We start from the raw sequence: 17,479 nt of genomic DNA on the forward strand, positions 1-17,479 counted from the left end.
AATTTTGGCCAAGAATACCTCAGCTCTTACAAAAGCTTCTATTACATCACCATTACAAATTGAATACTAAGACAGATGGAGCACAGGGTTTTGGATTCTTCTCTGAATGATTCACCTGTAACAAACTGACAAGCAAAGAGTTTGCCAGCAAGACAAACATTCTTTTATATTCTAGTAAATGCTTGTTCTGCTTAGCCATTAAGCAATCCAGACAGGAACTACTTCATTTAGGATACTCATCTTATGAAATGGGAGGCACTGGGAAAGCTGGAAACATGTTCCAACAGGCTTATGAAGAGCACGGAAAATAGATAATACGTACTTTTTTGTGAGGGGTAGGTGCTGTTAGAATATGTCACATTTATAGAGGACAGTTAGATAATATGTTACACTCCTCGTGGAAACTCCAACAGTTGAGTTTGAAGACTAAAACCTAGAGGCTGGCATGCAAAGCATGTGAGGTTGTTTTTCAGGCTTTATGGACCTTTTGCTTGCTGTCTTAGAACTGCGACAAATGAGGTCAGCACATATTTATTGCTTCTTACTTTATTCTTTCAGCTTGAAAGTGTCCTGTGAAGGCTAAGCACTCATAGAAATACTCTGTATTTCTGGAAACACTTTGAAGCTAGGTGATAAAAACAAGGTAGACTCTAGTATTTCAGACACAGAAGGAGGCTGAAGACTTCTGTTTCTTTTGCTGGTTTGGTTTCATATACTGTAGCTTGGAGATGACTTGAAAATGTTCATCTTGTTGGTTAGTAGCCTATGTTCTCATGCTCAGACAAGGCAATCAATGAGATCGGTGAGGTGCAGGTGCCAGTGTTGTACTGCTGAACAATGTCAGAGTCAAGAAATATGAATTCAAAGAAAGATTTTCACCTTTCGAGCCCTACATCTATTTTCTAAGTTAAAGAATACTCTTTCCCTATGAAAAGAAACAATTTAAAAAAACAAGCAACAACAACAAAGCCTACAAACAGACAAACCAAAAACAACAACAGAAAAGCCCACTGTCCAATAAGTGCCAGTGGATGCATGCAGTAATTATGAGAGATGGCAAGATGGATTAGAAAAATATATTGCCCATTCACTTCTTCATCTTCAACAGCTGCTTTTGCAAATGGGTTGGTTTGGATCCATTTCTAATATGACAAAATGCTGTATGAAATGCCAAATTAACAAGGAACACAGTCATAATGAAATTAGGAAGTTGTCTTCACCAGCAACAGCACATAGGCCCTTGCCAATCATTGGTTTTGATCTTCATGCATGGGAAGAAATATTACCAAAATATTACCTCTACCTGGTGCAGGCAGACAGATACTTCTCATATCTGTCACCAGATGGGAGATAACACCTTTTCTGCCTTGGGCATTTGGGGTTATCAGAGAGCCTCATCAACTGTGCAGTAGCTGTGGGATAAGAAAGAAAGCATTTTTCACTGCTACATGGAAATATGTCATATTGTGGGGACTAGCATACACAAAATGAAATGTTTTGTAGCTAAAGAACATGATCTGCTACCGTAGCCACCATGCAGCACCGGCAGGGACACTTCAGGTTCAAAATGTAGTCCAGGTGTACAACAAGAACAGGTTTTATCCCATAGCAGGGGAATGGCAGATGCCTGTATTGCTCAGAGGTCTTGAGACAAGTCTGAGTAAAGGCTCCTGGTACAGCTGCAAAGAAAGGTCACACTTTGGGGAGAGGAAAGGTTTTTTGTTTGTTTTTTTTTAAATCATCATATGTGCTACTTTATATGAACATCAATTCACAATTTAGAGTTATTTGTACAGTGGTTTTGACAGCATGGCAAAAGTAGTCAGGATGTGAAAATTAAAATGAATTTTTGCTTAATAATGAAAGCATAATTAGTATGATTTTCATAGGTTTTGTGTATCTTTGCACATCCTTGATTAAAGAGGGGTTGTTTTATCTGAAATTTATTTGAATTTTGCTGTGTATTTGCAATGCTACACTTAGTTCCTGTTGAACTTCAGTTCCTGTTGAAGTTGACTTCAGCAGAGTTAGTTAGACATGCATGGAGCTTTAGAAGTCGTCCTGTACTTCTGTACTGCTCATTGCAGTAGTATTTACAGTGCCTCACACTGAGTAAAAGCTGGGGATCAGATCTTCCCTTGATGCAAGTTATCAGCATAATTCTATTTGGAAATGTTTACTTTGTGATTGTGTATGTCTTTCATTCTTTTTGATCTTTTTATGCATCTATAACCATAGGGCTGGGATTTATACGATGGGACTCCCTCTGTCGTTCTGTGGGATTTTTCACTCTGCAGACTCTCCAAAGCTTTGAAGGACTTCAGATCTTGAGCAAAATGAGTTCACTGATGTGTCCCAGGAGAGATTGTTGACTAATCTGTAGACGTAATTTTATGACAATGGATTGTATTTTGAGTTAATGTTTATGCACCATATGGTATATTGTCAAGTTTCATTGTACTTATGAAGATCTTAATAAAGTGAAGTAAAAATAAAAATAAAAATACATGTTAAGGCCAAATCTGTTTTCAAGAAAAGTAATAAAAAATAAATATTTGGGACTATAATTATGCAGCCTGTTTAGAGATAACTAACTTAGGTACTGCAAGCATTAGGATTTATAAAATCATAGAATCACAGAATCATTGAATGGGTCAGGTTGGAAGGAATCACAGGGGGTCATCTGGTCCAGTCTCACTGCTTCAGCAGTGTCATCCTAGAGCACATGGCAGAAGATAGCGACCAGGCATTTCTTGCATATCTCTAATGAGGGAGACTCCACAACTTCTCTGGGAAATCTGTTCTAGTGCTCAGTCATCTGCACAGTAAAGACACTCCTTCTGTGCATCGGTTTCTGCCCATTGCCTCCTGTCATGTTGCACAGCACCACTGAGCAGAACCTGGATCCATTCTCTTGGAACAGTCCCTTATAGGTACTTAAAGACATTGATGAGGTCCCCTCTCAGTCCTTCTTGAGACTGAGCAGGCCCAGCTCACTCAGCCTTTCCTCGTAAGAGACATGCTCCAGTCCTCTGGTCATCTTAAGTGCCCTCCACTGGACTTGCTTCAGGAGTTCCATATCTCTCTTGTACTGAGGAGCCCAGAACTGGAAACAGCACTCCAAGATATAACCTCACTAGGGCTGAAAAGGAAACAAGCATGGCATTAATTTCTTAAGAAATTTTAGGTCCTGGATCAGCAGAGCCTCCATCCCTGGCAGGTGGTTTTAACACCCACTGTGGTGGTGTGTCTGGTGCAGAATACAGCCTACAGATGCTTACTTACTGGTACTCCTGTGGGTTTATTGCAAATGTGTCTTATGTCAAAGCTGCAAGCAAATGAGAGTACAGGAGCCCTAGGAACTAATGTGTGAAAACATAAAGGAATAATCCATTTCATGGTGGGTAAAAAACTGCACAGTACTCCCACCTCCACCTTGGTTTAAAATATCAAAATTTAGAAATTCAAGGAACAAAGTAAACAGGTCATTTGAAGAATTCTTTTCAGTCAAATTTAATTTCTTCTTACTGTGGTCATTACCAATTTGTTTCATTTCTTTTGCAAAATACTGGGGTGAAAATCTTTAAATGTGTCATTAAACATAGAAATAATTTTCTTTAGCATATTGTTAGTGCAGTGTATGTGCTGCTAAGATATGTGACATATTTGAAACATTTACTTAAGAAGTGTCACATGTATTTGTGTATCCATGTACAGTGAAAACGGAAGGGGGAGTTTAAAACTGGTTGCTTCTCTTCCCCACTTTCTCGGTGTAATAAATCCCCTCAAAATTAATTTCTTCTGCTCAAGCAATGTGCCTGCATGTGTTCCACTAAGGTCTGTAACAGTCTACAAGAGTGCTCAGTCCACACAGCAAAATGCATTGCAAGGACCAGGCATAAAAGATATAAGCAAGTAATTAATTTTATGAATGCAAATAGTCCACTGATTTTCTGGGAGACCATTTGCTCATTGTGATGAGTACAGTAAGCATGTCAGTAAAGCTTTTCAAGTCTGAGCTTTTTGGCTATAAAATCCTTGGCATTTATGTAAATATGTATTGAGCACAATACATTTCAATCCCAGTGGAACTCTCTGGGTGCCCACATGGTCATCCAAACTATTAATGTTTTTATCCTTTCGTTGGAAGTGCTGCTCTCTTCAGAACTAATAAGATAAATGGGTCACTTGCAAGAAATGCCAGAAGTTGGTTCTGGCAGTTATTTCATTTTCCTTTTCATCTTTGCCCAGAATTAGCTATTCAATTAAGAACAACTTAATTACAGAACAAATATGGGGGTGGGGGGTGAATGTCTGTAGAATTAGAGCATGAAGAGTAGTTCACACTTGGAAAATGCCTACTTTAATTTGCAATATGGGCTAAAAGAGAAATAAATATTTTCATTGGCAGGCTTTTTTTGTGTAGAACAATTAAGTAGTTCCTTTGTACCGTGTATAGACCACAAGTAGCACGAAGATCAATCAGATCTTCATGGGTCTTTATGAAGCCAAAAGTCGTAACTGCTGACTGACAAGAAAAAGGATTTTCAGCAATGTTTGCAAGTCAAGAACAGAGAAAGTAACCTAAACAACCGAGCTGATAATCAAATATTTATCACAAAAGCAGGGGCAGGAAAGGCATTCACTTTGGGTCAGGGACATAAACTGCACAGATACACCTAAATGTTTTACAATGGAGTAGACAACTGTGAGAAACAAAATGAAACATTTAAGTTATTTTTAAAAAAATAAATCACCCTCTGCAGAAATCTCACAGATTTTGGTCATGTAGTGTTCCTGGGCTCAATTTTTGTGTCTCAGCAAGGAAAACAAGATTTTCCTCTCTTTACTGCCTTCAAATTCTTTGCACATCCCCATGCTGAGTCACGAAATGTGTTTTTGTAATATATTTCAAATGGCAAGCAAAGGCTCATCAATTCCATCCTTGCAGATTTCCTTAAGAATGCATTTTGAAGGGCTCCAAGAAACAATTTGCATTAAGGGAACATTAAAAGTTCAGTTCTGCCTCACTCAGTAATGCCAAGTAACCCTTCCTGTATGATGGGTCCCCCTGATTCCCTGCAAGGAACAGATTCTGCCTCCAAACCTGAGCCATCCATCTCTGGCAAAAACCACTGTGGATCATGTAAGTCTAGTGATCCCACCAAGCTAATACGCCCCAAGCATCGGCTCTTATCCTAATCAAGTGTTGTGTCTACAGCTGAAGTGACCCTGTACTCACTCATCACACTCATCTGGTGAAAAAGCCATCTGCATGAGTCCTCCGAAAGACTCAGTCACCCATGGCCTTAACTGTAGCTCAGCCACCACTTGTGCTACCATACAGTTCAAACCCTAAGTGTGAGTGCCTTTTTATGCTGCTGAGAAATGTGTTCCTTGACCTGCAGGCCTTGCAGATGCAGAAGCCAAGAGTACACACCTGGGGTTGGTGACACTGCAGGAAAAGAGACCCAGGCAGATCAGCAGCATCTCAGCCCAAGAGTTAACAGAGGTCTTTAACCCTTTAACACTAAAACTAACTTAACTAACTTAACCCACTCAGCTGAGGACCTGGGACAGAAAGAAAATGTCATTCTCCTTCAGTCTCACTGAGGAGCCATTGTGGACTAAACATTGTTATTAATGGTATCAATTTGCCCTTAGGCAAGGGACAAAATGCAATGGGTTTGTGCCCGCTTGTTCATAGTTTTGGAAAGGCATGAGAAACCAGAAACTCTGCTATTAGCAAAGGAAAAAAAATAGTCTGTTCCACTTCAATACTACTGCTTTCTTCCATTTATACAAAAATATATGACCATGTCACCATGGGCTGGCATTAAATGGGGAAACTACTGGTACTCAAGGAAGCAACATCCTTTTATGAGAATTTACATTATTTAATGGCAAGTTTCCTGACAGTTGCCATACCCCAGAATAAGATTGCATTTGGAATAAGAAATGTTCTTAGGGATATTGCTGCCAGGGACCACTGAGTTGTACACTGTTTTCAAAAAAGGTTCCTCAAGGAACTGCACATTCAGATGACAAAAGCTGTTCTCACAGAGAGCCTGAAGCATTTACATCACTCCTCTTGACCCTTTTTTCACTGCTTTTATTTATCTTGCTTCTTGATAATTTAATGCATATTGTTGGAGTCTGAGACACATGTGGATGAAAAGCATCCTGATGATCAGATTTCTTTTGCTGTTGCCTCATTACAGGTATACTGGTAACTCTGCAAGTTCATTTAACAATATCTTGATACCTTGTCTAAGCACTGTCAATCCTTGATGGCTAAACTTAATTGCAGGAGACATCTGACACCATTAGATTTGAACTGGTGGTTTGAGAATTCACCTACAAACACAATTCTGATTGCCACAGGAATTGGTCCATCATGTTGTAGCACCTCTTTGCCACATAAACAAAAATGTAACTGATCTGTGCAGTAGATGGAATTTCTTAAAGCAAAAACTCCAGGTTAGTTGCTGGATCATAGCCTGCCTCCAATTTCTCTTCCCATTGAAGGGCAGAGGCAGTGGAGTATTCCCTCAAATTACATTGGGGGGTGGTGTGAATCTCTTTCCCACATTTACTCACCAGCAAAACATGGGTTGTAAATAATGTCCCCCTGACTTTGCTGAGAATAACTTGTTCTTTAGAACATGCCAAGAGCATGGTGGGTGTACATTATGTGTGGAGGGCTTCAGCCTTCTTTCCCCAGTTTAGAGGTGTATTGGAGGTTTGGAGGCCTCACAGGACACAGAGAGGCAAGCCCTGAGCACATAGTTCTTGGACTCCTTTGGCTGTGGGCATCCAGCAGGGACTGTGAGCCACATTCCTGCCTCTCACAAACAGCTGCCAACTTCTTCATGAAGTGACAGACACACGGATTGCTGTGGTCCTTCTGGGTTTGTACAGCTTAGGTAAAGCCCCATTCTTCAGCTTTGCAGACAATAAACACTAACATATTACGTAGTCAGTGTCTAAACAACCAGCAGTTCTGGACATTGCCCTGCTTAGAAGAATTTTACCATGTTCTGTGCTTACAGTTTTGACTTTGTTGTATCTATTCAGGCTTAGGTTGCAAACGTTTTCAAGGTAAAGGACCCATTACTTTGCAACACTTCACTACTGTATAGACTAGCAGCACCATGTGATTGTACTTCTTCTGGGCTTTATACTTGGAAACATTATTTTGTGTAAATTTAGTCTTAGATGGCCATTTTGTCTCTGCTCCCCCTGTGGACATCACTTCCAGACTTACACTGCCATCTTCAGATTTCAGACAACTTTTGGATTATTTTTTAAATTTCTGTTTCAGTAGATTTCTAAGTGTACCCAGTTCTCCAGTTGTACCAGCCTTTATACTGGGGAATTCATAACCATAATCTTCTACTCTGTTAAAAACATTGCATTGTCTCAGGCTTTACTTTAAAGTCATGCAACTGTCTAAAATACTTTTTATTATTTTGAAATCTTTCAAGGATTTCAGTTGAAAATATTTGACAGACATCTCCTGCTACATTTATTTCCACAGGATAAAACAATTAATTGAGCCTAAACACCTAAGTGTAGAACAGCAGTAAAAGGAAGTGTGAACTTCTGGCTTAAGACTCAGAGCTCCACATGCCTTTCCTAATTAGTCTGTCATGAAAAAATAAGTGTCCTTTAAAGGAACAGCAAAAATACTGGACCAACAGAGGATGTATGGAGTGTTTTGACAGAGTAACTTGCATGTAGCACTAGATCATTAAGTTCAGCAAAATGATGAAGGAAAGGTTTGTTATAATCCATAGCCTGGAGTGAAGTCACCTAGCTAAACTGACTTCATGACAAGAAAAAAAACCCAGACTGATAAGAAACTGTCCTCTGATACAGTCAGCATTCTTTTGCCTAAACAGGTCTTTAAGGATTATGAAAGAAAAAAATGTGTTAGCGTGACTTGCTTGGACACACAGTATGTGGCCATCAGCACTATGAAACATTTTGTGGGTTATAAAATTATTAACTGACCATTCAAATTCTAGAAATGTTGCATTTGTAGCAGCAATCAGCTCCACAGAGAGGAGGCAACAGAGTATGAAACCTGAATTCAGGCAACAGAGAGGCTGAAAGAATAATTAAAACCAGAAATAACTTGGAGTTTCCAGAAATTATACTCAAAGTTTGCAATACAGCAATAATATCTGTATTTATGTAGACATGTGTGCATGGACGTGTGTGTAATGACAGTGGCATAGTTTCCAAACAGAAAGATGGTTGCCAAATATTGTTCTTCAGCTATCATAATTTTCCAGAATGAACTGGTTTTAAATATTCTCTAAGGACTTCTGACCATAAATATTTCTAAAGAGCATGCACTTAACTCATGCCAATCAATATCATAAAGAAACCCTACAGCTAAATTAGCAAAGCAGAGAACTCGTATTTATTGACTAAACCCTGATGTTACTTGTACCTAAGGCTCCAGGTCTGCAGCTTATATGGTAATAGTATTTCTGTTTTCAAAAGGAGTGCATCCTAATCTTACATTTTTATATAGAAGATTAAATACTCCATAGCATATTTGCCTATTGAGAAAACTCATTTAGCTTGAGGAAAAAGGCATCCTCTAACGAATTTTCTTTAACTTTACAGGATACTGCATTTCTGAGAACCAGGATCTCTCCTGGACATCTCAAAGGACTACACAGAAGACCTACTTTTTTTCTCAAGGGACCCAAGTTACTGTATTTGGACTTTTAAGTCAGTCCCAGTATACGGATGTGGACTTCAGGTAGAATGAGCAATGCAAAGAACTTGTTTGGACTTGGTGTCTCCTTGTATTTTTGGGGACTGATGGACCTTACTACAACTGTTCTGTCAGGAAGTGCCAGGCCCCTCCCTGAAGGGCAAGAAGACAACCTGTCAGACAAGCTGCACCAGCGTATGAAGAGGAGCTGGGTGTGGAACCAGTTTTTTGTTCTGGAGGAATACACAGGAACTGACCCTCTCTACGTTGGGAAGGTAAGACACATAGCGGGAGAATGTCTTTAAGAGCATCCATCCAGGATACAATCCTGTGTATCTGCAGATTGTGGTGAAACATGGGATGTTCCCTCAAGTGCCTTTGCCTTCTTTCTGGCAGTGACTTCATCCGCATTAATTTCACTTCTGCTCCCAAGAGCTTTCGCCCCATGTCACCTTTGTTTGGGAAGAATTTCTATTTCAAGGGGCTGTCAATACATTTGCTTATTTCAAAGAGATCTGCTGCATCAATCATCATCTGCAATTTGAGGTAGTGTTAGAAAATCTGCAGCAATCTTTCCAGGGACTCCTCCAATGTCAAGGCAAAGCAAGGCTATATTGACATCTAAGGATTAGGAAAGAAAGGAAGAGTTTGTGATCATGCTTCTGTCCATGATCAAGTCAGCTAGAATCTGTAATTCAAAATCAAATTAAATAGCCAGTTTCCCTTGAAAACTGACATTTCAGTTTTTGTTTTCTGCAAATCTTCAGGGTCAGAGTTATCTTCCGGCTTACCATATCTTGACTGCAACTTAATTTTGTGTACTACAAAGAAGTTGCTCCAGATCTAGAAGGGTGGATGGACACCCCATTAAATCCAATTATGAAGGGTCCTACTTTTGGATCTCTTATACCCCAAGAACCTACCCATCAGTACAGATATGTGTAAAATGTATTCCTGAGCTCATCCTATACCTATACTTGGCTATATTTTGCATTTACTATTCTGTGTCTCCTTGAAGAAGCTGTTGGAAATCAGACCAGTGACGACTGCTGTCACAACCTGTCTCACTATAACCATTCTCCTTTACTGTTTTTAAAGACCCTGAATCGCTGACCCTGTATTGACCTTGTTATTCAAAGTTTTAACGTCAGCACCAAGTTTGCTTCTATTCTACACCAAGGTGAAAAATCTGGACAAAAATGTGGAGAAAGTTAATGTGCTTAAGTGTTTGAACAATACAATTGAGATTTTACATGCCTAGAATATCAGATACAGTTATGACAAGTGGAAACTACACATAGGTATATATGAAAAATAACTTAGAAAAGATGTCAGAAAATAATTCCTTCACATTTCATTGCTTTTTTTTAATATGATATAGGCTCAATTTTTCCTTCCAAGCGATCCATCTGCAGGGGAAAAAAAAATTACATATCCAGAGACCCAGTTTGGACTCATATTTATCATTCATAGTATCCCCATAGAGCTAAACTGTGCTCTCAGTCACACCAGTATAAATCAAAATGAATCCACGGGCTTCAGAAGACCTCCTCCTGATTTATGCCTGCATGACTGACAGCAAGATGTGCCCTCCTTCCTCCCACAGCAATGGCATTACTAGTGATTGCCTGCAGATGAGACCTCATTAGTCTTCATTCATCTGTGCACCTAGCTTTTCAGCCCCTGGTATCTCTATTGATTAAAGAAATTAATATTTGTTTTCAGGCAACTCCCGCCTTCGGAACAAGGGCCAGACTTATTATTTCACACTCTCAGTTACATCTGAAGTGATTTCAGGCTTCCACTTGTGAGCCGAATCTTAGGTCTAGCAAGCATGGGGAGAAAGCTGCTCATCTTTTAGACCTGGTGGTGCCATTAGGAGCACACGCACTTGGCACACACATTCAGCAGCACTCCTGAGCTCGCTGCCGCTCAGCTTCGCCCAAGGGAAGGACACCAAGACGGCTCCTCATGGCCTCTGCCCGCCGCTCTGAGGCCCGGCCGCCGTCAGGGAGCTTCTCCAGGGCTGCCTGGGCGCTGGCTGCGCTCGCACCGGCGTGCACGCGGCTAATTAGCTCCCACGGTTAACAGGGCCAATTAGTCCCAGCACGGCTGGGCTGACTCGGCTGCACACCTCGGAAGGTCTCCTCTCTCGGCAGTGCTCCGTGTGGTCCCGGCTCCGGGGAGCCCTGCTGCCAAAAGGGCCTCTGGGGCTCACACGTTCCATCCGTGCCCGACCCGGGTGCGGGGCCGCCAGCCGAGCGCTGGGGTGAGGGCGGCGAGGCCCTGTGAGGCAAAGGCTTCCCCTCGCCTCACCCAGCCGGAGGCACAGCCGCTCCCAAGGGGCTGCAGCCTCCCACAACTCATCGCCCGCCTGCATTCGTGCCTGCCTGAGTCTTAGGGATCCTTAGGAAAGGGGTCAGCAGGGAATAGACTGTGGGGTGAATTAATTGTTCTGGCAGGCCAGAAATTTTTCAGCCCGAGTCACCCCAGGCTGACTCAAAAATAGCTCTGTAAAGGCTTGCAAAGAGTGGGGTGGAACAGGTGCAACAGGGCTTTCAGTCTGCTGCTGGCTGCTCACACCAGCCCTCCAAAACAGCCCTGGGTCCCATACCAGGCCTCTTCTAACTGATACCACCCACAACATCCTGAAACATCCTCATAGCCAGGCCTTGCTTTTATCCATCTGCTCCCTCCAAACCCCTGTCAGAAGGAGAAAGAATGCACAGCACAGAGCCGGTTGTACACCTGGTTCTGGCTGGTTCTGTACGACTGGAGCAACCAAAAAAACACCTTGAGTTGAACCATAGGTCCAGGTTTGCCTAATGCGATTTCCAAAGCTGCTGTGATTCTTTGAAGTTTCCTGGACAGCTGTTAAGGCAAGGTGCAAAGTATGTTCTGGACAGGAAAATAAAAGAAACTCCTGATGTGAAGTCAGTACAATTTTTGCTTTTCTCCAGTGCTATGATAGTGATTTAAAATACTTCAGCTTCAGAGGGTTCCTGGTCCTGTTACAGATAAATACAAGGCTTCAGTTTTCCTAGAGGTGGCCATTATTGGCTAATAGGATGAACCAGGGAAACCAAAGCCCCTTCATTTGCTACAGCAGGTATTTTCCACATTCAATGAGCAGCCTACACTGTGTCAGTAATTGAACTGGGGACACACTTCACCATTTTGCCATGTTGGAGTCTCCCTAACCCTGTTTCAAAGAAGCATTTGAATCACAGCAGCTGAATAAATGAATAAAATGTAACCTCTCCACAGACTATCAATTTACATCAACCACACTCACTCATGCATCCTTACAAAAATCCCCTGCAGGTGCTACCTCCGTGGAAGGAGAGAAGGGAGAAACACATCAAGGATGCAGTCACAGACTGGTTAGCAGAGCTGTGTGGGTTCTCCCCTGAGCTGCTGACTGCAGCCCTACTCTCTTCCACCTGCCCTTTGTCAGGAAATGTGTCATTCCAATGCAGATGTAACATCCTTAATTTTTTGTACTGTTCTCATCAAAAGAAGCAATGCGGGTTGACACAGTTAAAAATTTCTCAGGACTTATCAGCTTTATTCCTCCAATAATCCATTCTTTAATACAGAGGAGAAAGTACAAATTTATTCCTCCTACTCTGTATCAACCACATGGCAGCACAATTTATTGTACCACCCATAAGACAGAGCCAACTTAAAACTAGATCACATTCCCAACACAGTGACTTTTATACTCCAAACAGCATCCTGATATTAGGTTTGGTGTGAGCTTCGGCCCCTTCAGACACCAAATTCTTTCAGATTTATGCAGTCTGGCAGTGTTATGTCTTTTATACTCTTTTTTTGCTTTGTCTAGAAAGAGCAGGTTATACAAGAAGCTGCAAAAGTGCTGCTAGTATTTCTTACTGCCTAGCCTTGGTTGAGACCCAATGTTTCTAACAAATCACAGTTAGACAGAGATCCTCTTGTACTCCCAAATTCTTAATAGCATGCCATGTTCATTCCTTGCTTGCTTCCTTCACAACTGCATTTGTTCCAAATAGGGCTTTGGAGAGAAGGTGTAATTTAACCCATGAGTTTGATTCATTTTTTGCTTCTAAGTATTCTGAAAATTCCTGAACGCCTACTGCTATTTAAAAAAAAAATGCTTCTTTTTTTCTTTCTCTTTTCCTTCTTCTTTTTCTCCTTCTTCTTCTTCTTCATTTTCTTTTCCTGTTCCTTTTCCCTTTTTTTTAAATTTTTTTTCTTGTTTTTCATTTCTTTTTCATTTTTCTCTTTTATTTTTAATTTTTGCCTTTTGACTTTGAATTTGACTTTGACTTCCTCTTTCTCCTTTTTTTTTTTTTTCTTTTCCTTATTTAATGAGGACTTGTTGGTGTTCCAAAACACATTTTCTTCCATCAGGCCTAGCTCTAATTCCCCAATCAGGTCTAACATGTGTATCTGTCTCAGCTGCTGCATTCTTTCACTGGTGCACTAATGCACTAAAACAAATGCCCAAGATGTAGCTTAGTGGTTCTGAATCAATTTGAAAAGCTATAATAGTGTCCTCCTTCTGGAAGAATCCTGTTTACTAGCTCCTACAGTGATAATCTCTGAGTTATGGGTGTTTAGGATAAGTAATGACAACCACTGTCTTTTTTTAAATTAATCACAAGATGGTGTTTCCTGAAGATATGCCAGTTTGCAGTCCTGGTGCCTGCATGTGAATTAATACACATGACAGCCATCTAAATTTGACTGTTTACCACTGCCAAATTTTTCTGGGCTTGTTCTTCCACTGTTCAGTTAATACCTCACCTGAGAGCAGCCAGCTTTTTGCCAAAATACTGCTGTTTCTCAGATGCAGTAGCCACTGCAGGGATGGAAGCAGAGGAGGAGGAAGTGGCCTGACACAGCCATTGTCACAACCTGCACCTTTAGCTCCTGCAGCCACACTGAAGTGCTGCTGCCCTTAACACTCGCTGCCTAGCAGTCACTTGGAGTCCATGGGCCACCTCCATACAGACCTGTCTGCAGGCTGGGATATGCCATGGAAAACCACAGGATCCCACTTCAGTTTAAAGCACTCTTTGCCCTAAAATCAGAAGTGGGTCCAAGTTTTGCATAGGTCATGTGACCTACCTGAGAGGCAGGTAAGGGGGACACCCTTCAAAGAATGAGCATCTCCTGACCAGACCCTTCACTGGGGGAGAAGGTCTTTCCACTCCCCAGTCAACAGGATTGTGTGTCCTAAAACAGCTGAGGACCTGCTTCACTGGCCCTAGAAATTCTGTGGTCAGATAAGTCATTCTGTCCACATTCCTATTAAACCTTTTCCTATGTAATAAGTTATTGTATATGTTTTTTATGTTTTTAAACAGCTCAGAGATTAGATTTCTTCTTTCTTTATTGAGAGAATAGTCTGTAATCAATTGTACAAAGTGTGACTTCTACTTTTTGACAGAAATTATCCATTTCTGTTTGGATTCTTTCTTCAAATCCTGTGTTCATATATTCAGTTTATTATTCTAAGATTTTTCTCTCCAGTACAAATATTTACCTAAGTTTGGCCCCATCCTCCAAGACTGACCTTTTAGCTTATCAAAGCATTAAACACACCTACTTCTGACCGTATTTCTGAGATGGTTTGTTCATGTATGCATTTTAAAATGTGCTTAATTGAATCCAGCCCACTTTCACTACTTTTTTTTTAAGTATTTTTTATCCTTTGTTCATCTCCCACAATGATAATAACACTGGAAAACAGTATTCACATCTGAACCATTTTGATTATTGCACCTCAAGTCTATTGCTTTCATGTCTTTCGGTTCTGAAGGATTGCTGCCACTGGGCATTGGTCTTTATTCCTCAAAAGCATGGAAGTATGAGCATACCATTGTGGATTTTCATAGCATGAGTGAAATTAAGCAATTTGATTGCTTTTGATAGTCATTCCAGTATTTCATGGGAACCAGGTGTTTAACAGAATGTCATCCCCTGAATGATGTGTTTCCCTGTTTTAGATTATAATTAAGTAAACTGTGTTTACTCTTGCTCTGTTCTGTTGCATTCGCAGCTATCTGTGGCTGCTCAGAGCTAATTAGCAGTCATGCAATAAATCTGTTTGCTAATTTCCTAGGAAATCTGGGATGGTTCTCATTTCTATAGCCTGCCATGGGCATAAGCAACTGTTTCTTGCTGCTTTCCTTACCTACTGTTTGACAATATTCCTTCCTGAAAATGTAGGGATCCAGACTAATTTTATTACTAAAATTTAATGGAAAAAAAATTTAAATATTTCTGAATCGTAACACCTACTACATAACTCTCCCATTCTGCTTTCCCCTTGATCCCAAACAGATTTGCCTTTTTTTCCCCAACATTATGCTACCCCTAGTAGTATTTGACTCCTTTTAAGCCATGTGAACAAGCATAGTCTGCAGCTTTGCTGACCTCACTTTATCCCAAATCTTCTCAATGGCCATTGCAACAAGGCAAAAGATGATTATTATGTTGAGTGAGATTCCAAAAAGGCACAGAGCCTGTTCCTGTTTGGGTGCCTCTGCCTTTTCTCTTGGCACAGCTGTGGGTGCAGAAACAAGACAGGAGAGGGTTTTTAATTGCAACTATGCAATACAGACTTTACTATTTGCCTCTTTGAGCAGAGCGAGTTCATTAAAACCAGCTTGTGAGTCCCAACAGTGAGACCAGAATGCTCAAGATGATCACGTGCTTAAGTGTTTCTCAGCAGCTGCTTTCCCAGCTCATGGTCTAATTGAATCATGTTCCTTTCCACAGCTCCACTCTGACATGGACAGGGGAGATGGTTCGATCAAATACATCCTCTCAGGAGAGGGAGCTGGTATTGTGTTCACCATTGATGATACGACAGGGGACATTCATGCCATTCAGCGGCTGGACCGGGAAGAAAGGTCACAGTACACCCTCAGAGCGCAGGCTCTGGACAGGCGGACGGGCCGGCCGATGGAACCTGAATCAGAGTTTATCATCAAAATCCAAGACATCAACGACAATGAACCCAAGTTCCTGGATGGACCTTACGTAGCCTCTGTTCCAGAAATGTCACCTGTGGGTAAGACAGATTTTGTGGAGTCTCTTTCCCTTTTAAGCAAATTTGAGATGGTCACCAAAACACAAATTCCCTGACTCCTTGACCTCAGCTTCTGCTCCTTGCACAGGAGTTGCAGGACAGAGGAGTTTATCCTGGGGTGCCTGCTTGCAGAGACTACAGGCTTTACACCAGCATCAGCTCCTCTGAAAGAAAACATGCCAAGGGAAGCCTGAGCTGAAAAAAGGCGTGATTCAAGCATGCCACGTTTAGACAATTTGTAGTAACATAGTGCCCTTTCTCCTCTGACATCAGGTGGTAGAAATAATAATGTCCATTAGACAGCCATTACGATCCCAAAAATAACACAGCCTTAGCAACCTAATCAAGTTCATACTAAGAGCTCAACTACTGTCCAGGAGCCCTTGAAAACATGGATACACGAAAACAATCATTAGCTCCTTCTAATTCATGTAAGCCTGCACTAAACAAAGTTCAGTGAATCCTGAGATTCTGGTACTATTTGCCCTCTACTTTTACAGAATGGGATCATGTTGAAGACATTCCTGTTATTGCAATGCAGAAGAAAAACAGCAGCTTTCCTATCTTCATATCCTGACACAAGTCAGGAGAAATTATTTCCATATAAGAAATCAAATAATCACATAAAATATTATTTTTCTGGACTTTTTTTTTCTTTCTTTTTGAGTTGTCTTTATTTGCTTATTGCATTTTGGTTCTGTGACATCACTGCAGAGATAATAATACCCTATAAATTTCATGTCCTGAAGTTACAGATAAGCTTCATCTTCTCATTCTTCAATGTTATGCTGACATAAAGCTAGAGAGAGGCATCAAATACAGAAGTTCCAGTCAGAAATAATGTTTCTTAATGGTAATGGCTAGCTTAAATTCAGTTTTCTCTTCAAGTGCTTATCTAGTAACATCAGATTTGTTTGTAACACAAAACATTACATAGAAGGCTAGATTTATTCAAAAAGGCATTGTCTGACATTTTAAGGAGTCAAAACCCAAATATATTTCAGTTCTGCCTCGCCTTCTCCTTGTTCTTGATAAATTACATCACCTGCAAGCCATACTAGCTTCAGAGGAAGCAGACCTTGAAAACCAATTGAAAAAAGAAATATATTTGCCTCTGTGTGGGTTGCAAAGGCACTTCAGTACATAAGCAGTGTATAATCTCTAGGCTATGCAATGTAAACTGCAGTCCCACAGAGAGATTATCTCAGAGATACATCCCTTCATGCTCACTGCTTGTGTACGATTTTCCATCCCTCAGTCAACTTACAGCATCTGTGGGCCTGCTACAACAGTTCATTATTTATGTCAGCAGAGCTATGGAACTTCTTTGAGCTGCATCCTAATCACATTTAAAATCAAGACAAGGGGAAAAGAAGCAAGCAGTATATAATTACCATCTCTCTGTCAACCATAACAAAGTACTGTTAGTTCAGCAATTCTGTAACTGTGGTCCATAGAGTATTTGCTCTTTTAGATCTTCTTATAGTAGCATGGTGATATAATACCTATTAATTCCTTTAGTGCTAATGAGCTACACGTATGAACAATAAGCACAAGCAGTACGAGCATCAAATGAAAAAGTTCAGTATGGGAAAGCTCTTGTTAGGCATTTCAATTTACTTTGAACTGTGTACTTTTCCTGCCAGCTCTTTATCCCACAA

The 17,479-nt window shown here is 40.8% G+C and overlaps 1 protein-coding gene across 3 annotated transcripts in view; it reads left to right on the top strand.

The window, feature by feature from the left end:
- The window catches only part of CDH20 (cadherin 20), a 126,096-nt gene that overhangs the window by 72,853 nt on the left and 35,764 nt on the right, over positions 1-17,479 (top strand). For all 3 annotated transcript variants that reach the window (XM_088053014.1, XM_005526472.2, XM_088053018.1), the window contains 2 exons: positions 8,641-9,009; positions 15,506-15,800. In XM_088053014.1, coding sequence (XP_087909140.1) covers positions 8,767-9,009; positions 15,506-15,800 — 538 coding nt within the window. In that variant the 5' untranslated portion in view covers positions 8,641-8,766. The remainder of the gene's footprint in view (positions 1-8,640; positions 9,010-15,505; positions 15,801-17,479) is intronic.

This window comes from Pseudopodoces humilis, chromosome 1 (assembly GCF_049639895.1).
Source record: "Pseudopodoces humilis isolate 2021_Gansu_Grassland_sample_001 chromosome 1, ASM4963989v1, whole genome shotgun sequence".
Taxonomy (NCBI): Eukaryota; Metazoa; Chordata; class Aves; order Passeriformes; family Paridae; genus Pseudopodoces; species Pseudopodoces humilis.